At 50.9% G+C, this 24772-nt stretch overlaps 3 protein-coding genes across 8 annotated transcripts; 2 read left to right on the top strand and 1 right to left on the bottom strand.

The window, feature by feature from the left end:
* The first annotated feature begins 1582 nt into the window (after nucleotides 1-1582).
* Vamp5 (vesicle associated membrane protein 5) lies at nucleotides 1583-9141 on the top strand. 2 transcript variants are annotated; one of them, XM_013117766.2, is made up of 4 exons: nucleotides 1583-1917; nucleotides 7604-7709; nucleotides 7988-8125; nucleotides 8702-9141. In XM_013117766.2, the coding sequence occupies exons 1-4, from the start codon at nucleotides 1598-1600 to the stop codon at nucleotides 8870-8872; spliced, it is 735 nt and encodes a 244-aa protein (XP_012973220.2). In that variant the 5' UTR covers nucleotides 1583-1597; the 3' UTR covers nucleotides 8873-9141. The 2 variants fall into 2 exon arrangements, with proteins under 2 accessions (XP_012973220.2, XP_040594295.1); XM_040738361.1 differs by lacking the exon at nucleotides 7604-7709 and having other exon boundaries at nucleotides 1789-1917.
* Nucleotides 9142-14125: 4984 nt separating this feature from the next.
* Nucleotides 14126-16871, top strand: Rnf181 (ring finger protein 181). 4 transcript variants are annotated; one of them, XM_021230654.2, is made up of 5 exons: nucleotides 14126-14355; nucleotides 15050-15177; nucleotides 15344-15453; nucleotides 15610-15700; nucleotides 15932-16871. In XM_021230654.2, the coding sequence occupies exons 1-5, from the start codon at nucleotides 14231-14233 to the stop codon at nucleotides 16291-16293; spliced, it is 816 nt and encodes a 271-aa protein (XP_021086313.1). In that variant the 5' UTR covers nucleotides 14126-14230; the 3' UTR covers nucleotides 16294-16871. The 4 variants fall into 4 exon arrangements, with proteins under 4 accessions (XP_021086313.1, XP_012973204.1, XP_040593555.1 ...); XM_013117750.3 differs by having other exon boundaries at nucleotides 14138-14355; nucleotides 15610-15684; nucleotides 15932-16074; XM_040737621.1 differs by lacking the exon at nucleotides 14126-14355 and adding an exon at nucleotides 14384-14733 and having other exon boundaries at nucleotides 15610-15684; nucleotides 15932-16074.
* Nucleotides 16827-21195, bottom strand: Tmem150a (transmembrane protein 150A). 2 transcript variants are annotated; one of them, XM_021230653.2, is made up of 8 exons: nucleotides 21067-21195; nucleotides 20311-20492; nucleotides 19871-19918; nucleotides 19496-19582; nucleotides 18575-18642; nucleotides 18121-18248; nucleotides 17784-17961; nucleotides 16827-17557 (listed from the first exon to the last, which is right to left on the bottom strand). In XM_021230653.2, exons 2-8 carry the CDS (start codon nucleotides 20373-20375, stop codon nucleotides 17316-17318), a joined length of 816 nt encoding a protein of 271 aa, XP_021086312.1. In that variant the 5' UTR covers nucleotides 20376-20492; nucleotides 21067-21195; the 3' UTR covers nucleotides 16827-17315. The 2 variants fall into 2 exon arrangements, with proteins under 2 accessions (XP_021086312.1, XP_012973203.1); XM_013117749.3 differs by lacking the exon at nucleotides 21067-21195 and adding an exon at nucleotides 20593-20730.
* Nucleotides 21196-24772: the final 3577 nt, after the last annotated feature.

Here is a 24772-nt window from a genome sequence, read left to right as displayed (position 1 = left end):
AAATTACTTTTTCTTTAAATTATTTTTTCTTTTGTATGGAGAGATGCACCACTTGAATGTGTGACTATGTACCGCATTCGTGACTGGTGCCCTTGGAGGCTAGAATAGGCTTTAGATCCCCTGGAACTGGAGTTATAGACAGTAGTGAGCTGAAATGAGGGTGCTGAGAATTCAATCTGGGTCCTCTGGAGGAGGAGCCAGTGCTTTTAACTACTCAGCTAGCTCTCTGGCCCCACATTCTAGCCTTTGATTAAGCACATAAAACAGTGATACTTACTATATTTGTCCATGGGTTTTGTGTGTGTGTGTGTGTGTGTGTGTGTGTGTGTGTAATTCAGAGTACAGTGTATCACTTACAAATCTTTTGACTTTTTGGTCATACCTTTTGCACAGTCCTTAAAAAACAGCTCATTTTAACCTTGAATTCCACCTGAGGCCAGGGTGGGCCAGTGAGATTAAGGAAGAGGGTTACTCGTTGGCTCTTCTTTAATTTTTCCCAGTTATGCAAGAAAAGTTGCAATATCCTCATCCTCACTCTCCTTCAAAATCTTTCTCACCCAGGAGAAGTCCCACGTGGCTGGCATCAGGAATCTAAGCGGAAGTTGTGTGTTCTTGGGCTGGCCGACCCCTGTTTCTTTTCCCTGGCTCCTAAACTCACACTGTGGGGACCTTCAGGCCATTCCGTGTCATTTGTCTGTATTTTATTCTTGTAGGAAAGAGAAGGTTGGTCTCTGCTTGAGTACTGCTCTGGAGACGGGCTCTTCTACCTCTTGCCGGTTCAACACTTGGTCTGGCCGCTGTTGTCACCTTTTATTTCAGGCTGGGGTCCATCCCAGCAACGTTAGAGGTTCATCCGTCCACACACCACTGGGACTTTTAGCCCACAGGAATGTCTGCAGAATTTTAGCATTTAAAAAAATCCCTGCCGGGTGTTGGTGGCACATGCCTTTAATCCCAGCACTCAGGAGGCAGAGGCAGTCGGATCTCTGAGTTCGAGGCCAGCCTGGTCTACAGAGCGAGCTCCAGGACAGTCTCCAAAACAATACAGAGAAACCCTGTCTCGAAAAACAAAACAAAAAATTCCCCACTCCGGGGGTTGGAGAGATGGCTCTGGGGGTTAAGAGCACTGGCTAGTCTTCCAGAGGTCCTGAGTTCAATTCCCAGCAACCACATGGTGGCTTACAACCACCTGTAATCAGATCTCATACCCTCTTCTGACATGCCTGCCAGAACACTGTATGCTTAATAAATAAATCAAAAAAACAAAAAAATCCCCACTTCCCAGTGTATGGAGGTCAGAAGGACAACTCCCAGGAGTTGTGAGTCCCAGGAATGGAACTCTGATCATTACATTTGGCAGCAAGTGCCCTTATCCACTGAGCCATCTCGCCAGACCTCAATTTGTCTTTAAGTGTACAACTTGGTGACATGTAATGTATTTAGAATGCTGCCTGCTCCGTCTGAAAACAATCAGAACTTTGGTTGATGTGTTTTCAATTTCGGGTGACATGCACTCACCAAGGTGTCAAGCACCCATCCTGGCATGTTCATGGTATCTGGAGCACTTAGCACTCACAGATGTTTGTCGCATGACAGAATGCATGCCAGAATAACGCCTCCCTCGCTAACTCCTGTTGCAGTCCCAGATCCAAGAGACATCGGTCCCCAGTTTACCAGGCTGGGGTGTCATTGGAAATCAGACGCTGGTGGCCCGGCAGGAGGCGCCCCACGGACCCTGTTGCTGCTTTCGGTTTGCCCGGGTCGGGCACCTCTCAGAGAAGGCGCCCCCCCCTCCGCCCCTTGGTCTGTGGCCCGCCCCGCCCCTCGGCTTCCTCCAGGGCGGCGGGCACTGAGGCCACGCCGGGCAGAGGAGCCGGAGCCGGCGAGCAGGAGGTGGCGGTGGCCGCGGAGGCGATGGTGAGACGGGCAGGGGCAGAGGGCGATTGTGCAGGGGTGTGAGGTAGGAGCCCGAACCCCAGGGGTGCGGGTCACGCCGCTGGTCGCATGGGCCAGACCCCTACTTTGTAGGCAGCGGGGGAAGGAGACTCAGTATGCGCCCGTCGGGGCAGAGAGAGCGGAGCTGCGCTTCCCACGCTCCTATGGCAGTTACCAGCTCCAGGCAATCCCGGGCAAGTCACTTAACCTCCTTGAGCTTCCTTTTCCGTGCCATAAAGTAGGGGCAGCAATACCTGCCTTAGTGGGTCCTTGAGAGGTTAAAGGAGATGTTTATGGTTGCTGCTGCCAGGCACTCAGAACCCTTTGCTAAGAAGTAGTAGGTGACCTCTGCGGGGGAAGGGGCTCTTCCCCGAGGGCTGAGAGGAGCCAGAGCTGGCCCCAGGGTTGGAAACCTGAGTAGATGCCTGGTGGAGGCCTCTCTAGGCTGGGTGCTGAAAGATAAACACTTTCCCCGGGAAAAGAGAAAATAAGTTGTTTACTATGAAAGTTCCATGAAATTATCAGTGTGACACAGGCTGACTCCTTCCTAACCTCTACCTGATGACATGATCCTGGGTTGAGCTACAGACCTGTCATTTCCAAGGCAAAGGTGTCAGAGACCTCTGATGCCAGGATCCCCCTCCCCTGGGGCTCCTGGGGAGACAGACCAGACCAGGCTGCATGGATGTGGTCTGGCTGGAGATGGCAATGCCTGGATGGATGGCTTCATCTCTAGGGAACTGGAGGCAGGAAAGGGAAGTGGGACAGGAAGGTAGCCCTGAGCTTTGAGGCCACACCAGGAAACTGAGGGAGGCTCTGAGAATGGGCTGGAGCTAAGAGCCCACTTCCCCACTTCCGAGAGTGCAGGGTAAGAGATGGGAGGAGGTAGGGGTGGGCTTCCAGCTGGCCCTCAGCTCCTGGGGAGAAGTTCTGCAATGAAGGTGAGCTGGGTTAGTTACCTGACTGTACAGAACCTTGGGATGCTCACAGGTGCGTTCCAGGTAAAGGGGGTTCAGAGCCCTTGACACCCAGCCCTCTGGCTACCTAATTACTCCCGCCCCTTTCCCCTCCCTCCCCTTCTCTGTGACTCATTGGGTGAAAAAGGACACAGTAGTCCTTTCGTGCCACTAGCACAGGACAAAGCAGGGACAGGGAAGATGGAAAGTGAGCGATCATTTTCTGCACGTGTACACGTGTTCTGTGCATGCTTGTTCACGCGTGTGGGCACATACGTGTTCAGGAGCACATGGAAGTCCGAGGTTGATGTCAGGTGTCTTATTTAATAGCGCTCCGATTTATTTGCAGAGGCAGGGTCTCCGGCTGAACCTGGAGCTCACCAGCTTGTCTAGTCTAGCTAACCAGCTTGGCCTTGGGAGCCCCTGTTTTTGCATCCTGAGCACTAGGATAGCAAAGGAACTGCTTGGATCTTGTGTGGGTGCTCGGGATTCAAGCTCTGGTTCTCATTCTAGTGCAGTAGGAGCTTGATGTATGGAACCCTCTCTCTAGCACCATAAATCAATTTTTAAAAGATTTTATTGTGCTGGGCGGTGGTGGTGCACAGCTTTAATCCCAGCACTTCTGAGGCAGAGGCAGGCAGATCTCTGTGAGTTCGAGACCAGCCTGGTCTACAAGAGTTAGTTCCAAAGCCACAGAGAAACCCTGTCTCGAAAAACTAAAAAACTGAAAAATAAAAATAAAGAAGTCTTTAATAAGCCGGGCGTTGGTGGCGCACGCCTTTAATCCCAGCACTCGGGAGGCAGAGGCAGGCGGATCACTGTGAGTTCGAGACCAGCCTGGTCTACCGAGCGAGTTCCAGGACAGCCTCCAAAGCCACAGGGAAACCCTGTCTCGAAAAACCAAAAAAAAAAAAAAAAAAAAAGAAGTCTTTAATAAAAAGAAAAAGATGAAAATTTAGTCTCCATTAATACTAGTTGATGTTATTTATTTGGCATTTAGTATTGGTAAGGTATTGTTTAGGCTTGTGTTTATGTCACATAATCTGAGTTAATATGAGGTTTATGAGGTAAACATGGTTATTACCACTTTACAAAAGAGGAAGAGGTTGATCAGAAAGGTTGTATCCTCAGTGTTGGTCCATCAGCTGGTGAGTGGCAGAGGCACATGGAATTTGAGGCAAAGGAGGCAGCACGCCTTGCTTTTGAGATAGGGTCCTTCTGTCTCCCATGCCCTGAGCAATGAGGTGGGTGCTCACCAGAACACACCGTTTTTACATGGCTGTGAGCTACTATGTTCTGGGAATCTTTCTCTACCACGTCACATGCTCTGCCCTCCCCCATGTGCTGGGGTTATGGTACATGCCTGACCACACCCCTCTTCTCGTTTTTAAGAGGCATGGTCTCAGACAGAGGCAGGCAGATAGCTGTGAGTTTACAGCCTAGTTGGTATATATATTGAATTCCATGCCAGCCACAGGTCTGTAAAACAAAACGGGGGAAGTAGGGCGTTCTCACCAATAGATCCATGAGAGACTGAAAGTCTGAAGTTCTTGGTGTGGCTGTGTGTGCTCGTGCGTGAGAGAGAGAGAGAGAGAGAGAGAGAGAGAGAGAGAGAGAGAGAGAGAGGGAGATCCTGCTCTATCACTCTCTGTCACATTCCCTTGAGACAAGGTCTCACACCAAACCTGAAGCTAGAATGGCAGCCAGTAAAACCAATGTTTCTCTCCCTGCTCTCTAGCAGAGCTGGGTGTTGGGGGTGTGCAGCCATAACTGTTTTTTTTACATGGGTGATTGGGATCCGAACTCAGGAGCCTATATATGCACAAACTCAGGAGCCTATATATGCACAGCAAGCACTCTTACCACCTCCCCAGCCTGTGTGTGTAGGCTCCCCCAGCCTCCACCTCAAGAGATCTCATGTAGTCCAGGACAAGGGTGGCCTTGAACTTCCAGTTCTCTTGCCTCTGCCTCTGGAATGTTGGGATTACAAGTGATGCTTCTGTCTTGCTTTTGAGACAGATCTCACTATGTAGCCTAGGCTGACCTGGGACTGGAGACTTCCCCAGTTACGCATGCCACCACACCTGACTTGGTTGTGCTCTATCACTTCCTGCACACTAGTTTCCACCCCTTCTGCGGCTTTCTCTAGCCCCACCCAGCCTCTCCACCCTCTGCCAGGTCCCTTCACTAAAGGGCTGTGTCCCCATCTCCGCCGGAATAGCCCAGCTCCATCCCAACACCTGCCCTTTTGGTTACAATTCTGACTATGTAATCTACTCATTCCATGGGAGGCTGGGGCACCTTATGTCTTAGTGTGCAAAAGGCTTGTCTATCCCTTGATGGTATCACATGTTTCTTTTCCTCAGCCGGAGCTGGAGGGGGAGCTCCCTGAAAGCAGGTACAGTTCATTCAGAAAGTATCTGTCATGTGTCTGCCAGCTTCCCGGCCCTTGGCTGAGTTCCAGGTGGCACAGGGTAGCATGGCCCTTGCCCTCTGTTTTCTCAGTTCTTCCCTGACACTTTCCCTAGCAATTTATCTTTCGTGCGGCCAGCAGAGACCTGTGCACATAGTTAGAGGCCAAAGTGGGTAGGGACTTGGTGGTCGTGTTCCCTGGAACATATGTTCTTTTAAGCCTGGAGCCCATCTTGGCTCCCAATAGGCAATAGGCCTGACTTCGCTGTAGCGGGGAAAGGCTCCAGACTGTAGCTGGAGGCACAGCCAGCTCTCCATAGAATATGAGCCGTGTTACCCCTGTGTGGGAATAAGGTAACAGCAGCTGTAGCATCCAGGACGGAAGAGCAGAGCTGGATTCGTAGTTCAGTAGGTGGAGTGAATGAGTGGGCACGAACGAAGCCCTGGGCTTTCATCACCGGCACCACATAGACTGGGCATGGTAGAGCACACCCATACTACTAAGTGCTGGGAAGTAAGGCTAACAGGAGCAGAAGCACAAGGTCGTTTTTGGCTGTACAGTGTGCTGGAGGCCAACCTGGGCTATGCAAGACCTTGTCAAAAAGAAAAGGAAGAGCTACAAGAAGAGATAAATCCTGGGGGAAGATGCTCGGGCAGTGGCTCAGTGGCTACCAACATTTGTCACTGAAGCCTGAGAATTGGTAGGACTTTCTGGCTGCCAGACTCTTCCAGGTTCAGTGAGAGACCAACTCTCAAGGGAGCAGATAGAACAGGACCCTGGCATCAGCCTCTGGCCCCTGGGTGCATTAGCAAAATCACTCACAGCACACTCATACGCTGCACAGTGGGGAAGGGACGGAAAGACAGACGGACGGACGGACGGACAGACGGACGGACAGATGCCCTGAGATGGCTTAGCGGGTAAATCACTTTCCACACAAGCCTGCTGACATGACTCCAATCCCCAGAATCCACGGGAAAGTGGGCAAGTTGTCTTCTGACCCCCACATCGGTGTCCCCCTACAATAATAAAAACAAAAATACCCCAGCATTCCACCAACCTCCAGTGGTGATTCTCATTTATCTTTGTCTGTGCCCAAATCTGTGTTTTGGAGTGCTGGGATGTGGGGAAGTTCAAACAATGGAGCCTTGCCCAACATGACAAGTGACTCAGGAATGGGAGGAAGCATGAGTTCCCTGTTCTCTTCACCGAGGCCCTGTATCCCCGCCTCTGAGCACCTACTACCTCCTTGGTTTACCGGCCCCACTCTAAAAAAACAAGCTGTTTTTCTAGCTCTTGGGTAAATATTGACCTGTTTGGGTTTCAGATGCCTGTCCCCCGAAACTCCTGCTGGGCTAGATAAGCAAACCAGGAGAACCTCTCTTGAGATTGAGTTCCTTTTGGATAGGCAATCAAGCAACCGACCCCTTTACTGGGTCCTTGCCCTGATCAGCCTCGCCTGGCCTCCCAGGCTTCTGGATGCTGGAGGAGGGTGCTGTCCCCTGCCCTCCCTCTGGGAGCTTGTGATCTAGCTGTGGAGAGAAGACTCATGCCCTGGGAACGCCCTGAGGCTCTGTTCGGGCGACCGTGATGATCCTGGATGAGGATTCTTGCCTGTGGAGGAGGTTTTCCTCTGTGACTCCCAGGTCTCTCCCAACACTCATTCTCTGCTTCTAAGTGGAATTCAGTCAAGTGCCAAAATGTCTGCAGTGAACAATGGGAGGCATGGGCTGGCCGGAAGAGGCTGACACTGTGAAAAGGAGATGGAATAGGGATGGGCTGGGAAGGACGAGGCTGAGGGGAGGGAATTGGTGGTTTGCTAATCCTCTGGCATTTGCCTTCCTGAAGAGACCTGCCCATGATCTCAGCACATGGCGTCTAGAGACAGCAAGGCTTTTATCCCCCGCTCTCTTACCCTCCCCCTTTCCCTTTCGTATCCCCCCAGATTGAAACTTGTGTCCTTCTCATCCCAATCCTCCAAAACAAAATGGGTTTCTTGGTTAGGTGAAGCTGTGCTGCCCAGGCTCAGAAGTCAAAGACTGTAACCCATTGAAAACTGTGGAACTCAGTGAAGCCCTGGCTGACCAAAAGGCTGGAGGCCAAAGGCCAGAGGGTCTCAGGTTCCCAGAAGGAGAGGAAATAGAAGGTAGTCACTGAGGTGGAGAGCAGGTTAGCTCAGAGGCAGAACTGGCCTGACTGGTCAGAGGTCCAAAGAGGAAGAAATGAGCTGCTCAGTTTGGGAGGGGTGGGGTTCTAGGCAGAGATGCTGATGTGACCTAGTCTTAAATGACCTTTCTAGTCCTGCAGAGTGGATTTTTTTTTCTTGCCTGGCTCCCTGCTCTTTGCCACTTTTTTGGAGTCAGTGGGAAGCCATAGGACACTGGATAGACGCCATCTTGGAGCAGGTGAGCAAAGCGTATGATTTGTGGGAGGGTGGAGATCCAGGAAGCTCCCAGTTTGAGGTAACACAGAAGAAGCTGAGATGCTGAAATCCAGAGCCGATGGACAAGGAGCCTGGAGGTCAGCTGCTCAGAAGGCAGCCCTTCAACCCGAATAGCTCATGGGTTTACACACAAAGGATGCTCTGACTCATCTGCCATACCCAGACATGGTAGGGGAGCAGGGAGTATAGGAAGGCTGGGTGGGGGACTCTTGCATCCTTGACCTTGGGCTTGGTGCTCAGGCAGGGCAAGAATTGGAACTATGCCAGCAGCAGGCGGACGAAGTGACGGAAATCATGCGCAACAATTTCGACAAGGTCTTGGAGCGTGACGGCAAGCTGCTTGAGCTGGAGCAGCGCTCAGACCAGCTCCTGAACATGGTGCGTGGCCACCGGGGACGTGGAGGGACTGGACAAGTTTAACCTTAGAGGGAGCTCTCAGGCTTTGGTGGAGAGGTTGAAGGTGGGGCCTGGGGCCTGCCTGCTTACCAGTGTGGGACTTCTGGTTTCCTACTGGTAGATTTCACAAAGATACACTAGGGTTGGGGCTGTAGCTCAGCTGATAGAATGCTTACCTAGTGCGCATGGCCCTGGGTTCACGCCCCACCACAGCAGGAAACATCGATGGTCCACCTGCAGTGCTAGCACTCAGGGAATCCAGAGCATCAGAAGCTCATTCTTGGTCGCACAGTAAGTCCCGGCAGGAGCTCTATGAGACCCCATCTCACAAACAAAACAAACAAATAAACCTAAGAAGTCTTTGGAGCTCTGTGCATCCCCAGCGGTCATGGGCTAAGTGGGTGTTGAGAGTCAAGTGTTACAGTAGTGTTTGAGGTCAGGAGCCAGGCTGGAAGGGTCGGAGAGTACAGTGAGCGGAGAGGCAGCAGACAGGATAGGGATGGAGAGCTGGCTGTGGGACCATTAACTCTTTCTCTCGGTATCTCTGGGTGTCCACAGAGTTTAGCCTTCAGCAAGACAACCAAGACTCTGGCCCAGAAGAAGCGCTGGGAGAATATTCGGTGCCGCATCTACTTGGGGCTGGCAGTGGCTGGTAGCCTGCTCATCATCCTGATTGTGCTGCTGGTCATCTTTCTTCCAACGAGCGATGGGGACAGTGGTAAACCATAGGCCTAGGAAGCAAGCACTGCCTTAGGGACTGGGGACTGAACCAGCCAGGCCTGGAGGAGAGGCTGAATGACTGCACTGGCCTGTTGTTGCCAGAGAATCCTGGCGTTTGCTTCTGCCTAGGCCACCCGAGTGAGCACTAAAGGGCATCCTGGATATGTGCACGTCTGCATCTCCCATCATGCCATAGACTGGCCCTTGAGGGCAGCCTGCTGCACTGGCCCTATTAGATGACACCGCTGGAGCTCAGTAAAAGCTGATGTTTGTTAAAAGTGCGTTCTATCTCTCTCTCTCTCATGCACACATGCATGCATGCACGCACACACACCACAGAGACATATACTAGACACACACACACACCACAGACACAGATGTGTGCACACACACTCCAGACACGGAAATACACACACACACACACACACACACACTCTCTCTAGACACAGAAATACCATACACACACACACACACACACTCTCTCTCTCTAGACACAGAAATATCATACACACACACACGTCAGACACAGAAACACCACACACATCCCATAGACACAGAAAGATGTTACATACTATATACACTAAATCAATGTAATTTAAAAAAGAAAAGAAAACTTGTTGCCCAAAAGACTATATTCCAGCACATGGCCCCTTCCTTTCCTTTTCCTCCTTGATCTTGTCCTGCACAGACAGACCTTAATGTAACATGGGCAGCAGCCCACAAAACAGACCTTTGCACCTATTCCCATTAAAATGAAATTCATCATGTCTGACATTTTGAGGGTTCCTAGAGGACCAATGGGACTCTAGAAGAAAGGGCTTGCTGGGAGTCCAGCTCTGTTTTCAGAGTGCTTGCCCAGTTTGAACAAAGTCCTGGGTTTAATGGTGGCACATAACATCTTTAGTCCCAGCATTCAAGAGGTAGAGGCAGGAGGATTACGAGGTCAAGATCATTCTTGGCTACAGTTAGTTTGAAGCCAGTCTGGGCTATATGAGACCTGGTCTCAAAAGCAAAAAGTTGTCTGGAGAGATGCCTCAGTGGCTAAGAAGGCATACTGCTCTTGCAGAGGACCCAAATTTGCAAGTTCAGTCCCCATCTCTCAAGTCAGGCACTTAATAACCACCTATAAGTCCATCTTCAGGGAGATCATCCTCTGTGGGCGGACACACACACACTTTATAAAACATTTAAGAAAAACAAGAACATACAGAAAAGTCGGGCGGTGGTGGTGGTGCCTTTAATCCCAGTATTGGGGAGGCAGAGACAGGCAGATCTTTATGAGTTTAAGGCCAGCCTGGTTTATAGAGTGAGTTCCAGGGTAGTCGGGGTTACACAGAAAAATCCTGCCTGGAAAAACTAAAACAAACAAAAAAACCCATCTCAAAAAATAAATGAACAAACAAGAAACACGAAGAAAGATAACTCCACAAATTGTCTGCCTTGAAAACACAGGGACCTGAGTTACATTCCCAAGACCTATTTTAAAGAGCCAGGTGTACAGTTCAATGTGGTAGCATTACTCTTAATCTAAGCACTGGGGAAGTAGGGACAGGCAAATCTCTGTGAGACTGAGGTTAGCCTGGTTTACATTGTGAGACCCTCTCTCAATAAAACACATAAACAAAAACCAGCTTTCTTGTACATCCAGAGCTGGGAAAGTAGAGATAGGCAGATCCCTGGGGATCACTAGTCATCAGCCTAGCCTAATTGGTGAGCTCCAGGCCAATAAGAGATGCTGTTTCAAAAAACAATGTAAACTGGTGAGTAAAGACTGTGGAGTTGGGGGCTGGAGAAATGGCTCAGCAGTTAAGAGCACTGGTTGTTCTTTCAGAGGACCTGGGGTACAATTCCCAGCACCCACATGGCAGCTCACAACTGTCTTGTAACTCTCAGATCTGATACCTTCACATAGACACACATGCAGACAAAACACCAATGCACATAAAAATAAATAAATATTTAAAAAGAAGAGTGTGGAGTTGGGGCTGGGCTGGTATGCTGGTACACGTCTTGAATCCCAGCACTCGAGAGGCAGAGGCAAGTGGATCTCTGTGAGTTCAAGGCCAGCCTGGTTTACAGAGCCAGTTCCAGGACAGCCAGGGTTAAACAGAGAAACCCTGTCCTGAAAAACCAAAGCATGATAATAGCAATGCTGGTCTCTTCTTAGTAACTGTTAGTTTCTCGGCTCCAGCTAACCAGCATGGATTGTCCTAGCAGAGCTAAGCTTTCACTACAGTGGTTCTGGTCTCTTGTTAATCACTGCTGAATCTGCAGCCCCAGCTGACCAGAACCACAGATTCTCATTTTGTTTTGTTTTATTATTTTATTTTATTTTTTCTGTTCCTGGCTGTCTGGGAACTTGCTCTGTTGCCTCTGCCTCTGGAGTGCTGGGATTAAAGGTGTGCAGTGACACCCTCCGCTGCCACCGCCACTGCCAGCAGGCTAAGCTACAGATTCTTAATTCAAATATGTCTCACAAACAGCCCCAACAGAGTCTTTAACAGATTCTCAAAATTCCCTCTGAAACTCCATTAAGCCAGGCCTTCATCATCTGCATGGCTGACAGCATTATCCTCCAAATTCCCACAAGTTCATTAAGTTCTAAGACTTTAATAACTTTTCCAGCCCAGTGTTCCAACATCCTTACCAATCTCCCCCAGAATAATATGTTCAGATCTGTCACAGAAATACCCAAGGCCTAGCACCAACTTCTGTCTTGTTTGCTTTATTTATTTTTATTTTTTTGTTTTTCTAGACACAGTTTCTCTGAGTAGCCCTGGCTGTCCTGGAACTGGCTCTGTAGACCAGGCTGGTCCCGGAACTCAAAGAGATCCACCTGCCTCTGCTTCTTCCGGAGTGCCAGGATTAAAGGCATGCGCCACCACTGTCTGGCATTGTTTGCTTTCTATTGTGATGGAACACCATGACCAAAAGCAACTGGTTGGGGAAAGGGTTTATTTCAACGTATAATTGTAGTCCGTTATGAGGGGAAGTCAGGGAAGGAAATCGGGGGAGAAACTGAGGCAGAGGCCATGGAGGAGCCCTGCTGACTGCCTTTCTCAGCAGGATTTCTTACAGAGTGCTGAGTTGTCACTGCCTGTGGTGGGCTGGGCCCATCCACATCAATCAGTAATCAAGAAAACCACTTTGGGCCGGGCGTTGGTGGCGCACGCCTTTAATCCCAGCACTCGGGAGGCAGAGGCAGGCGGATCTCTGTGAGTTCGAGGCCAGCCTGGTCTACAAGAGCTAGTTCCAGGACAGCCTCCAAAGCCACAGAGAAACCCTGTCTCGGAAAAAAAAAAAAAAAAAAAAAGAAAACCACTTTGCCTACAGGCTCCTGTGATGGAGGAATTTTCTCAGTTGAGGGTCTTTCTTCCCAGATGACCCTAGCTTATGTCAAGTAAGAGTCATGCAGGCTTATTACTCATTGTCAGAGGCAGTGTCTCCCTAAAACCCCCCCAAGCTGACCCCTGAAATTCTTAGATTACAGGTGTAGACCAACATGCCTGCTCTAGGAATTTGTTTCCTTCTCCGGACTTATCACCTTTCTCTTCTGAGAAAGATGGAAGGTTGGAGAGATGGCTCAGAGGTTAAGAGCACTGGCTGGTCTTTCAGAGGTCCTGAGTTCAATTCCCAGCAACCACATGGTGGCTCACAACCATCTGTAATGAGATCTGGTGCCCTCTTCTGTCATGCAGGGATGCATGCAGGCAGAACACTACGTACATAGTAAATAAATAAATCTTAAAAAGAAAGATGGAGCATAGCACTTTGCCCTGTTAAGTATGTCAACAACACTCACTTTGGACAAGAAACTTCTGGGACCCAGGTTTCATATATAATAGGGCGCCGAAGTAATAGGGGTGCAGCTCAGAGGCAGAACAGTGCTTAGCACGGACTCAAGGCTCTCTGGCTAAGCCCCATGAGAAGAGAGAAAAGCAGAAAAGTACCTCCCTACAGTATGACACAGTTACAGCAATCAGATATGGGCCTTTTCTTTTTTTCTTCTTTTTTGCATTTCGAGACAGGGTTTCTCTGTGTAGCTGGCATTGGCTCTGTAGACCACGCTGGCCTCAAACTCACAGAGACCCGCCTGCCTCTGCCTCTTGAATGCTGGGATTAAAGTCATGCACAACCAAGGCCTGGCAGGCTTTTCATTTTCTCCATGTCTCTTTTTATCCTGTTTAAGACAGGCTCTTACTATGTAGTCCATGCTGGCCTTACACTTGCAATCCTCTGACTGTCACCTTTTTATTTTACTTTTTTGCTTTTGTTTTGTCTTTCGAGACAGGGTTTCTCTGTATTGTGTTGGAGGCTGTCCTGGAACTTGCTCTGGCTCTGTAGACCAGACTGGTCCCCAACTCACAGAGATCCGACTGCCTCAGCCTCCCGAGTGCTGAGATTAAAGGCGTGAGCCACCAAAGCCCGGTAGGACTTATTTTTATAGCTATGTGTATGTTGTGTTTCTGTCAGTAGAATGTAGGTAGTGGGGAGAAAGGGGAGACGGAGTTAAAGGAGGTTATAAACTGCCAGACTTGAGCTCCTGTTTATATTTTATTACATTGATTGATTGAGACAGGGTCACACTTTGTAGCCTTGGTTGCCCTACCGCTCACAGAAATTTGCCTGCCTGCCTCCTTGAGTTCTTGGATTAAAGGCATGAAACACTATCTATCTATCTATCTATCTATCTATCTATCTATCTATCTATCTATCTATCTATCTATCTATCTATCTATCTATCTACCTATCTATCTACCTACCTACCTATCTATCATCTATGTGCGTGTTTCGCGGCGTGTCTGTCGTCGCTTGTGTGCCTGGTACCTTGGTACCACCGCAAAGAGAGTCGGATCCCTTGGACCTTGTGCTACAGACGGTTGAGCGCCGCCCTGTGGGTGGGTGCTGGGACTAGAATTTGGGTCAGCTAAGCTATCTTTCCAGTCCCTCCACCCCTTATTTTTATGCCTAAAATAAAACAGATGCGTGGGAATTTTCCTCCCGAAGAGTAGGCGGGGCGTGAAGGTAAATTCAACCACCAAGACTCAATACAAGGACTTCCGGTTGCACTTCCACTTCTGAAGCACTGCGAGGGACCCCGGAGCGTGATGCAGGAAAGTCCCCGGAATTTCCTCGGTCTCCAACTCTATTGGCTGTAGCCTTTGGTCACCTGACTCATCCGACCAACCAGAGGCGGCTGAATCAGTACTTCCGCCTCTATGTGAGGTCAGCGAGCCACTGTGCCCACCCCACGAGTCCTCTGATTGGTCGTCTCCTCGGCATTCGCTCGTTTATTGGCCAGGGCAGACCCGGCTTACCCAGCGGCAACCTAGAACAGTGTCAGACAAGCCTAGCAACCCGGCAGCCATGGCGTCCTATTTTGATGAGCACGACTGCGAGCCGTTGAATCCTGAGCGCGAGGCCCGCAACAATATGTTGCTGGAGCTGGCGAGGAGAGTGCGCGGGGCTTGGAGCTGGGCCCCGGGCAGCAGGTTTCTGGGCTGGGGCTTGGCGGAGAGGGCGGGTAACCTAGGGGATGAGATGAATAATGTGGAATGTTACTCTGAGCGACGCGATTATTCGGAGTCGTTAATTTGAGCCATTTAATGAGCAAGGCCCGCCAGAGGATCGTGGGAAGGACTGAGCCGGAAAGGGGAGGGGGAGTCGCAGAGGGAGGCACCGGAGACGACTGTCATGGGGGCAGACTCGGCCTGTGCTCTTGCGCGCAAATTGGATAGTATTTTGCTAGCAAAAAACTAGCACAGAAGCTCACTGCCGCCCTAGAATCAACTTGGCTTGCAGAGTCATTCCTGAGCGACTTCCTTGAGGACTGCTGCTTCATGCAAAATGGAAATGGACAGCGAACTAGGGTTGTCTGATCACATCGCTGTGCTAGTGTTTTTCTTGTGTTGTGTTTTGAGACAGTCTCATTATGTATTCCTGACTGGCCTTGGAACTTAATACGTAGACAAGGCTGGCCTCGACCCCACAGCCTCCCAAGTATTGTGAGTAAAAGGGCGAGGGACACTTCGTCCCGCCTCCACCCCCCCCCCGGAGTAGCTATTATGTACTAGTCATTATTACCATTAGCCAGGGCAGGTGTTTTTGTCTGTTAAGTGTCCAGTAGACTTTGGGGGCCAAGAATGTGTGGTTTCCTTAGTTCTGATTTTGCACCCTCTTCCTCAGATCACTCTTTAATAGGATGGACTTTGAGGACTTGGGATTGGTAGACTGGGAACACCACCTGCCTCCACCAGCTTCCAAGGCTGTGGTGGAGAGCCTCCCCAGAACAGTCATCGGTAGCTCCAAGGCTGGTGAGAACACACGTCCCTTTTTTCTGTTTAGGGCAGATAAGCAGATCTGCCATCTCCCCCAAGCCACCGCAATCTGGCCTGTTAGTTTTCTAGGCCAAGTGTGGGTCTGAGTGGGAGGTTGGGGTGGGGCCTTAACAGTTCTCCTGATCAGCACTTCCTCTTCAAGAGCTCAAGTGCCCCGTGTGCCTTTTGGAATTTGAGGAGGAGGAGACTGTCATTGAGATGCCCTGCCATCACCTCTTCCATTCCAACTGTATTCTGCCCTGGCTAAGCAAGGTACTTTTTCCGGCCTTGACCCTGCCTTCACACCAGTTCCTGTCTGGTTTTGTTTGTTTCGGTTTTGGTGCGGACTGAGATGGGAATCCAGAAAGGGTGAGAGTAGGGTGGGAATCAGGAGCAGGAAAGGGCTGGATACTGCTCTGATTTCCCTAGACAAATTCGTGCCCCCTGTGCCGCCATGAGCTGCCCACTGATGATGACAGCTATGAAGAGCACAAGAAAGACAAGGTAGGGGCTGGGGATTGTGTGGAGTGGGTACGATGGGCCTGGACACCCCATCCCTCCACTTCAGCAGACTTGGACAGGTCTCTTGACCTCCTGGCTTCGGCTCCCTTCCAGATTAGTTTGGTGAGGGGCAAAGGCCTTAGCATTGTTGATGCTAAGAGCCTGAAAACAGGCCCCATGGCAGCTTCTCAGTGGCCCTATCCATGAGAATTCAGGTCTGGCCCTGCCTAGCCTGTTGTCTTTCTTCTAGGCTCGGAAGCAGCAACAGCAGCACCGCCTGGAGAATCTCCACGGAGCCATGTACACGTGAGGCAGCGGTCAGGGCTGAGAGCTCAGCCTCTGTGGCGTCTTCCCATTTGCACTTTGCTCTTCATTAAAGGTTTCTTTACCCGCCCTGCAGCTGCACTGCGCACACACTGGAGCAGGGGCTCTGCACCCTCCACCCTGCTGCTGGTGGAAAGATGGCAAGGGTGTCAGATGGCAGAAGGTGCCGGGCTGCCTGTGTCTCTGCCAGCCTCTAGACTCTGCGTGGTGGGGCCCTGGGAGCAGCCAGGGTTTGGGTCAGAGTATTCCCGGTTAGAAACGAGACTGTGTTGGCCTGGCCCTTTGTAGCTGTTTAAAACTGATAAACTAACTTGCACCACCCCCTTCCGGAAGGCTCTAGTTAACCTTGGAACCTTTAGTTAACATTGGAATCCTGGGGGTGTTTAGTTCCACTGAGAAAACTTTTAACATTGTCAAAGTTGCTCTCTGTGTCCTGTCTCTGTCGGCCCCCATATCAAGGAATCAAAGTTCAAGCCAGACTGGGTAGGGGAAAGAAATAAGACTACAAAGCCAAGCCAGTTCATTAGCCTTTTTAGACTCATAAAGGGAGCCAAGCCTTGGTGGGGGGTTTTGAGAGTGGGTTTCACTATGTGACCCTGGCTGGCTTGGAACTTGCTGAATAGACTACAAAACTAAGAACCCCCCCTGCCTGTACCTCCCCAGTGCTGGGATTACTGGTATGTACCATCATTTCCAGACCCTTTTGATGTATTTTGATGGCACCTGTCAACCCTCAAGAATCTTCCCTGGACAAAAGGGCTTCTTTTCATCCCTACCTACTGGATCAGACCCTCCCTGATTCTTCAGAACAGACGCAAACATGCAAATTAGAATTCTTTTAATAGATATAAAAAAGTACTAAAATACTCATGTGGTTCTGCTGTGTTATTTGCCCTAAAGGAAGTGAGGGGCAGAGTGAAGAACCCAAATGCAGCTGGGTGGGCCTCCCCTTAGGCTAAGGCATGCTCCTCCCATCACCCAGACTTAAGGGTCCCTGCTGCCCCAGCCCCCAATTCCTGCAGCAGGAAACCCCAGTGGTCTGGCTCTGACTGGGAATAGAAGGCACCTGAAGGGCTGGCAGGCAAGTGAGGACAGGTGACCTTACACACAAAATACTACTCTGGTATGGGGAACAGGACACGGAGCAGAGGCAGCTGGCCAGACCGTCCTCCTCTATGGCACAGGTGGCTGTTGGATGGCCACTACTAGATCCCAACAATACTCTTTAAAAACTGTTTTTGGTACAAAATAAATGCAAAGAAGGTAGAGGGTGTGGGCGCTGTGGAGGCTGGGCCAGCCACCCTCCAGACTCAGATCATGGCGATACTCTCAGGAGCACAGTTGAGGTGGGCCGAGGCGCTGCTGCTCCCAGAGGACTTGCAGGCCCTACCAGGGGCAGGCTGCAATGCAGCCACCAGTGTGTTTGAGGAGACTGCCCCAAACTCATAGCTGAAGGTGCCGTAGAAAATGAGGATATCGAGGACAAACACCCATTCACACAGGGCAGCCCCGTGCTGTAGCTGAGAACTCTCATGGAGGAAGAAGACTCCACCTGGAGTAGGGTTAAAGAAAGGTTCAGTAGGATGTGTGGACCCGCAACAGCTGTTTGGCCATCCCAGCTATTTAAGTAGGCTGAGGTAAAGGAGCAGACTCCCTAAGGAGAAGACTACGAGGGCAATGGTCACTGGGCTCAAGATCCCACCCCTAACCCCGACCCGGGGTGGGGGAAGGGCTGAGCTAGGGGATGAGTTCCTGGCTACCGTGTTAGAGAAGGATACTAAGGACCAGGGTGATGAAGGCGATGACAGCTAGCACACTCCGCAGGTAGGCCATGGCCAGGTCCAGGGTTGTGGTGGCCCCGTGGTAGAAGAGAACACACTGCAGGCACACAAAGAGCAGCCCAGCGGGGAAGGCCACACCAGCTCCGATGTAGTGTAGAGACTTGGCATGGTCCACCTGGCCCAGACGGGGGCTATTGCATCAAGTAGCTCCACCTTTCTGCCCCAGCCATCACTTCTCTCTCCCCCCCTCAGCCCTCCCTTCCTTGATCAGCCTCCAGGTATTGCCCCTCCAGGCAGCCAGACCCTGTTAAGGGGGGGGGTGGGCGGGAGGCACCTGAAAGTTGCCGACCACCACAAGGCCGGCAGAATTGATGCAGCCTGTGATGAGTGCTGTGGTGTTGATCCAGGAGTGCCGGCTCTGCTCCAGGAGTTGCCCATACCGAAGAATGCAGATCAGGGCCACTAAGGGGAAGACAGTCCCACTGGGGCCAGTTCTCTGCCTTCCCAGCCTGCCCTCCAGCTTCCTGCGTGCTCAGGCACTCCAGCCTCTTGCTGAGAGCTGAGAGCTACAAGGTTGTGGACAGCAGGCAGGACTGTTTTTTGTCTCATTCCCGAAATCCCAGGCTGTTAACCCAGGGCAGCAGTGTGAAGATTAGTTAGCATCTGCACTTGAGTGAACTGGAGAGAAGCTGCCCCTCTCACCAGCCCTTGGTGAGGGGCAGGCTGTGCAGGGCAAACGTTTCTGGGCTTTTCTGGAGATGAGGGTAGGATCTGAGAGTATCACTCACCCATAAAAGCACCCATGTTGCCAATGAGGCTGAAGAGGCAGCTCTCTGGGGGATATGTTCCACACTTGCTGAGGGGAAGGGCGAGGACAGTGAGGCAGAAGTACCTGTAACCCTCCAAACCCCTCCAGCCCCCTCTCCCCAGGAAGGGGGGCTTTATCTGTGCTTGATCCTTCAGCAGGCAGGCCTCTGATTTAAAGAGAGCTCATGTATAAGAGAGATAAAGAGGTGCCCTACAGTGCCTGGCAGATCTGAGACGCCTTGCAGAGGCCTGCAGCTGGTCTGGATTTCCTTGAATTTGTGTTGGGCACTCAGAAGTGCTGACTTTAAATCAGGGTACTTTCACTGGCTAGCTGTGTGGCCTGAGTATCTCCAAGCCTGTTTCCACATCAAAAGTGGTGAAAAGAACAGAAGTTAACCTGAAGGAAGGATTTGAAGGCACTACTGGCATATAAAACTCAGCAAGATGCCCAGCTCCTAGAAATAGCAAGTAGTGCATTTTTATTTCTTTGAAACAAGGTCTTACATTGCTCAGGCCGGCCAGAACTAGCTGGGGATGACCTTGAACTTCCGATCCTCTTTCCTCTATCTCCAGAGTGCTGGGATTGCAAGCATGTGCTACATCTAGTTTTACGTGTTGCTGGGTTTTGTGTGCACCATGCAGGTGTTCTGCCAACTGAGCTACATGCCCAATGCCCAGGTGCCCGTCTTTTCTTCATTGAGACAGGGCCTCAGGCAGGCAGACCTTAAATTCATCTTCCTACTTCTATTTCCCGAGTGCTAGGATCATAGCCCTTTGCCACTGGCCTTGGCAGTATGAATTGGCTCAGTATGTTTCTTCTTGAGGTTCAGGGACAGTCTTTTGCTTTGAGAGGGTTTCTGGGAATCTGGAGGGACCTGGTCCACCCAGTTTCCAGGACCTACCTGATGAGAGGAACATCATCGAGGGTACAGCAGGTCTTGGGGCCCCCTTGTTCAGCAGGGTCAGGAGAGCAGGACTCATTGTAGGACCTGGCAGGTAGGACATGGGGTAGATTGGGGGAAGGAGGATCTCAAAACCTTGGCCTGTAGCCTTAGGCTTCAAAGAGAAATCTTTCAGACCTCCCCAGGGCCTTCATGAAGCAGGAGCAAAGAGGATGAAGGGGTGATGGGAAGTGGGTGGTTGGACAGGACATCATGCTGGAGACCAATGTCAGATAACAGCAGTGAAGCCTATGGTCTCCATGTAGCTTGTGGGCTCAGAGAGGGACAGAGATGAAGGGAGCTTTAGAGCGAGGCCATCTGCAGAGAGCTCCATACCAGTTCTCCACTGGACACACGTGGCGGTTCATCACGGCCATGGCATACCTGTGAAAGCAGACTGTCATTTCATCCCCATGTCTCTTCAGGCCCAGCCACCCCCTACTGGCTCTTTGACTTTTGGCCTAATTCAGCCTCACTGTCCATGTCACGAGGTGGGGTGAGGAGGTAGGTATCGATGCTATAGTAGACCTTGCAGAATTGCCTCCTACCAAAGCCCCTCGGCAAGTTGCCCTGTCAGAACCTGTCTTGCTGGACTGCAGTAGTGCCAGCTTGTCTCAAGAGGCTGTGTGCCCAGGAATCAGGCCAAGCTTTGGAGACAGGCAGGCAGAATGACCCTGGGTACCTACCATTCTGGAGCCTACAAACAGGTCAACAGACTTTGTGTGTGCCACCAAGCTCCTGTTAGGCCCCCCTCAACCCACACCCCTCTTACTCACACTGTCCATATGCCCGTGATGGAGAATGCTGACAGGCTGACAGGAAGGAGGATCCAGGCGGTCATGAGGGAGTGGAGCCAGGGTGGTGGTAGTTTGGGGGTAAGGACAACAGGTAGGTAGGGAGGAGGGGGCAGGCCCAGCTACCTTGAGATATTTCGACCACAATCATCAGCTGCCCTGGCCTGGTTGGGGAGAGAGATCAAGGTCCAGGGTCTGGTGACTGGCCAGGGCGGGGGTGGGGGGTGGGGGGGGAAGGGTGGGCAACACTTCATCCAGAGCTACCCCTGGGCGTTCGAGAGTCCAGACTTTGGGCTGAGCCCCAGCCGGAACGTGGCACCCTCTGGCTATCCATCTGGGGCCTCTGCGATCTATTCAAATGCCACCGGCGCGCTGAGAGCTTCAGGCAGGGCTGTAACATCTGGAAAGAGAGCCACGCTCCCCGGCCTGAGGGACCCCGGCTTGGTGAAGGCTGGAGCTAGGACAATCAAGGGGATCATGCCAAGGAAAGCCTGGGAGGGTGAGCCGACCGAGAGAGCGGCTGCGAGGCGTTGGCGTGCGGGCAAACCACCTGACCACCGCGCCCCGGCAAAGGGGCGGGTTCTCGAGGGAAGCCCGACCGGGTCCCGCTCGCATGGGCACAGGGACCCCCAGCTTGGGTAGGAGTCCGCAGCCAAAGACAACTCCCCCTCCCTCCAGAGTGCGGCTCCCCAAGGCGATCCCTTGGAAGCCAAGAGAGAAAAGAAGTCCAGTACGCACCTCCCCGGAGCGCCCCGCCGCCGCGGCTCCCAGCTCAGCCCCCTCGTGGCTGCGTCTCCAGCTTCGGCCCTCGGAGCAGCCCTGAAAGGTTTAAAGGGCCGAGCGGCCCCGCCCCTGGCGGCCCCAGGCCCGCCGCGCCGCCCGCCGGGACGTGGAGTTCGCGAAGCCCCGGCCCCGGTGCCTGCGCCCCGCCCGAGACTACAACTCCCGAGCCCCCGCGGCAATGTCACGGGGAAAACGTGGGCGGTGCCCCAAGTCCAGGGGACCTGGGCGCCCGGGGCGATGGCCCGGACACCTCTGACACCGAGATCTAGAGGGCAGTTGCGTTTGTCATTCCTGCGGTTGGAGTGCGGGCTGGCTAGCCCTGCAGCTCCGCCCGTGACTGTTGCTTGTGGCTGTCATCATGCACGTGGCTGGAAGAAACCTTCCTCCACTGCCTCGGTGGACTATTAAGGCTTTGGGGAGGCTCTCCCCTACTCCAGTGAGGTGCCCCAAGCCTGCCACTGTCTTGACAGGCATGAGGCAGGTGGATGAGAAGACAAGCACCAATCCTGGACCTGGCTTAGGAAACCCAAAGCACGCTGGTTTTGGTTTTGCCCACCCCACCCCCTACCCTCCGGCCAGCCCCATTAGCAAACTCTGGAAGAGGGCTGCTTTTATTTTTATTTTAGGGACATACAAGAACACAGAGTACTGGCCAGAAGTCACCGTGTCCAAGAAGTTTCCCGACTAACGTCTCAACACTTAAATTAGGGTATTAAAGGATGTCCATTCTAAATTAGGGCTAGTAATGATGAACACACCCCAGATGCTTATAACTAGAGGGGAAGGTGAGGGACTCGGGTGGAATATGGGAAGAGGAAGCAGGACTATGTAGGAATAAATTATCCTTTAGTCTCCCTTCAATTGAGAGTGTACTCTCAACATTCTTTTCATGATAGAAGGGGGATGGTTACTTCTGGTCGTCCACCACAGGCGTGCCCGTCTCTGCCTATAAGACGGCCCCAGCCGGGGGGCCCTCATTAGACCACCCTTAGGCAGCTCATTATCCCAAGGGGGCATGATCCCGGACTGCTAGCCCTGGGGGATAGACTGGTGAAAGCAAGACTAGCTTGACAAAGTTCCCTGTGCTGAAGGAACACAGAACAGAACAAGCTGTGAATTGGGCTTCAAGAAGAGAAACCTTTTGGGGATCCATATGGAGGACAGAAATGGTATAGGAAACCACTGGATGTCCCTTTTCCTCTTCCCATCAGGACTTAGTGAAAACAGGGTCAAAAAATATGGCTATGCAATGATCACTGGACAAGCTTAGTTTGGCTGAATTCACAGGGGTGGAGGTGGGTATAAAATCCCGCCCAGCTTCTGACTGTAGGGACAAAGGTGCTTCTCTGAGTAGCACAAATATAGTATCTTCCTGTCCCACTACATTCCAACCTAACCAGGCATCTTTTTCTTATATGTTCAAATGGGACCGAGAACTATCATTGGAAGCTGCTCCCCCTTAGTGTCCTATTATGTAATCCATACTAGTCTGACTAATGGTCTTTCTGGCTTTAGCCTCCAGAGTGCTAGGATTGGAGGTATGTAGCACCACACCTGATTAGCTTCTTTTCTTCCCCTTAAGGTAGGGACTATGTAGTCCCACTGCTGGAACTCCCTGTATCTGGCTGGTGAACTTTAAGAATTACAGATTTAATTTTACTACTTTATATGTATGACGTTACTTTTTTTTTGGTTTTTCGAGACAGGGTTTCTCTGTGGCTTTGGAGGCTGTCCTGGAACTAGCTCTGTAGACCAGGCTGGTCTTGAACTCAAGAGAGATCCGACTGCCTCTGCCTCCCAAGTGCTGGGACTTTGTTTTTGAGACAGGATTTCTCTGTAGTTTTTAGAGACTGTCCTGGAACTCTTTGAAGACCAGGCTGGCTTTGAACTCAAGAGATCCGCCTGCCTCTGCCTCCTGAGTGCTGGGATTAAAGGCGTGCGCCACCAACACCCATTGATGTATGGCGTTTTGCTTGCCTGTAAGTCTGTGCACAAGCTTGTCGTGCATCTTCTGGGACTGGGGTCAGGAGCTGTGTTCTGAGAATTGAACCCTTGTCTTCTGGAAGAGCAGCAAGTGCTTTTAACCACTGAGACATTTCTCTAGCCCCCAAGTTTTGCATATATCCCCGCCCCCAGTGCCGGCATTAAAGGCATGTTCTACCAAGCCCAGCTTCTGATTATCACCCTGCCTCTGTCTCAGTACTGTTGTTACAGGACTATATGACCATGGCATTTAGCTTTGTGGCTTCTAACACTCACTGTATCCTATTAAGCTGGGTTTGAGTCTCTATCCCATCATCAGGGGATCTTGGAGGAGTCCACAAGAATAGACTATTCTGACATGGTGTTAAGGTTACCCAAACTCTGGAGCTGTACCACTGGAGGCACTTTTAGGTTTAACATGTCAGCTCGAATAATCCCTAAAACAGAATTACTCATAGGTCCTGATGAAGATCAGGTTCTTTATGGACACCTGAAGGAGGAAACTGCCTAAGGGGCAGCAGTCTTTAAAAGTTTCAACTTTTATGCTACGTGAATCTAACTGTTATACTCTGACCAGAACAGCTCTTAAAATCGTTAGCACAGCAAGAGGTGAGATTTCCAGTGCTGATTCGGTAGTGGAGTGACTTTAGGGCAGGTATTTACCCTCCCTCCCCAAGTACACAAGTGATTTCGCAACTCTGGACAAAACAGTGCTGTAAAAATAGTTTATTGGTTAAAAAAGTACCTTCCATGATTTTCAAACAATTTGCATAATTCATTTTATTTATACATAAACACTGGGAATGAGAATGTACGGCTTTTTCTACATTTAGCACCACGACATAGCCAGTACACTGATACTTTTTGAGATAAGGTGTTGCTATCTAATTTAGGCTGCTCTTGAATGGACAGTGCTCCTCCTGTCTCAGTCTCTTGAACTGTTCGCCATTCCCAGCCTCTTGTTCTGTTGGCTCTGGGAAGAGACCAGGAAGGTTTTCACTCCAACTCCTATGGAAATTTGGGCTGGATGCCTAGGGCTGTCAGAGATAGGCTAGGAATCCAAAGGAGTTAGCTTGGGTTTCAAATAACTGTCAACATTCCATGAGATTTTCCCAAAAGGCTCAGTTAGGAAAGTCATCTGTCCTTACAAAGGTCTCATTTGAATTATCTAGGAAGCACTACCTGCCATTCACAGACCTTGTCAAACACACTGCAGATTGGAATACTTACCACCCCAAAGGGGTTCGATCTGGGTTGATCTCTAGTTGACAGTGCATCCAGATGACCAGAAATGGAATGTTCTTTCACATTCCTACTAGACCCACCACTGGCTGGCTAGACTGCAGCCAGTACATACACTACTCTCATCAGGTACACTTCTCTCTCTTCCCTTCGTGCACTACACTCTTCAAAGACTTTCATGTTGTCAATGGGCCACAACTCCAGCTTTATCCCTTACAATTGCATAGCACAAGCCCCTTGCAAAACCAGTGTGCTCTCCCTCCCCCTCTCAGTCTCTCACTCTCATGATATAAACACTGGCCCAGGAATTATAAAACTGTGAAGTACAAGCTTAATTCTAGTTAAGAACTAAGGGAAAAAATATCCCATAGAGAGTAGAAATGAGACTTTTTGTTTGATACAAGGTCTATGTAGCTCAAAGTGGCCTCAAACTCAG

The sequence above is a fragment of the Mesocricetus auratus genome, unplaced genomic scaffold (genome assembly GCF_017639785.1).
Source record: "Mesocricetus auratus isolate SY011 unplaced genomic scaffold, BCM_Maur_2.0 Super-Scaffold_100676, whole genome shotgun sequence".
NCBI classification, from domain to species: Eukaryota; Metazoa; Chordata; class Mammalia; order Rodentia; family Cricetidae; genus Mesocricetus; species Mesocricetus auratus.
This window is presented reverse-complemented; position numbering and strand designations above follow the sequence as displayed.

Bases quoted from the DNA above. Each gene is read 5' to 3' on its own strand.
- Vamp5 (XM_013117766.2), top strand. From the start codon at position 1,598: ATGCATGCCAGAATAACGCCTCCCTCGCTAACTCCTGTTGCAGTCCCA. The intron at 1,918-7,603 runs GTGAGACGGGCA...TGACCTTTCTAG, and splicing joins CGGTGGCCGCGGAGGCGATG to TCCTGCAGAGTGGATTTTTT. The intron at 7,710-7,987 runs GTGAGCAAAGCG...CTTGGTGCTCAG, and splicing joins TAGACGCCATCTTGGAGCAG to GCAGGGCAAGAATTGGAACT.
- Rnf181 (XM_021230654.2), top strand. From the start codon at position 14,231: ATGGCGTCCTATTTTGATGAGCACGACTGCGAGCCGTTGAATCCTGAG. The intron at 14,356-15,049 runs GTTTCTGGGCTG...CCTCTTCCTCAG, and splicing joins AGCTGGGCCCCGGGCAGCAG to ATCACTCTTTAATAGGATGG. The intron at 15,701-15,931 runs GTGTGGAGTGGG...TCTTTCTTCTAG, and splicing joins CAAGGTAGGGGCTGGGGATT to GCTCGGAAGCAGCAACAGCA.
- Tmem150a (XM_021230653.2), bottom strand. From the start codon at position 20,375: ATGACCGCCTGGATCCTCCTTCCTGTCAGCCTGTCAGCATTCTCCATC. The intron at 17,962-18,120 runs GTGCCTCCCGCC...CGTCTGGGCCAG, and splicing joins TGGTGGTCGGCAACTTTCAG to GTGGACCATGCCAAGTCTCT. The intron at 17,558-17,783 runs GTATCCTTCTCT...ACCCTACTCCAG, and splicing joins CTTCATCACCCTGGTCCTTA to GTGGAGTCTTCTTCCTCCAT.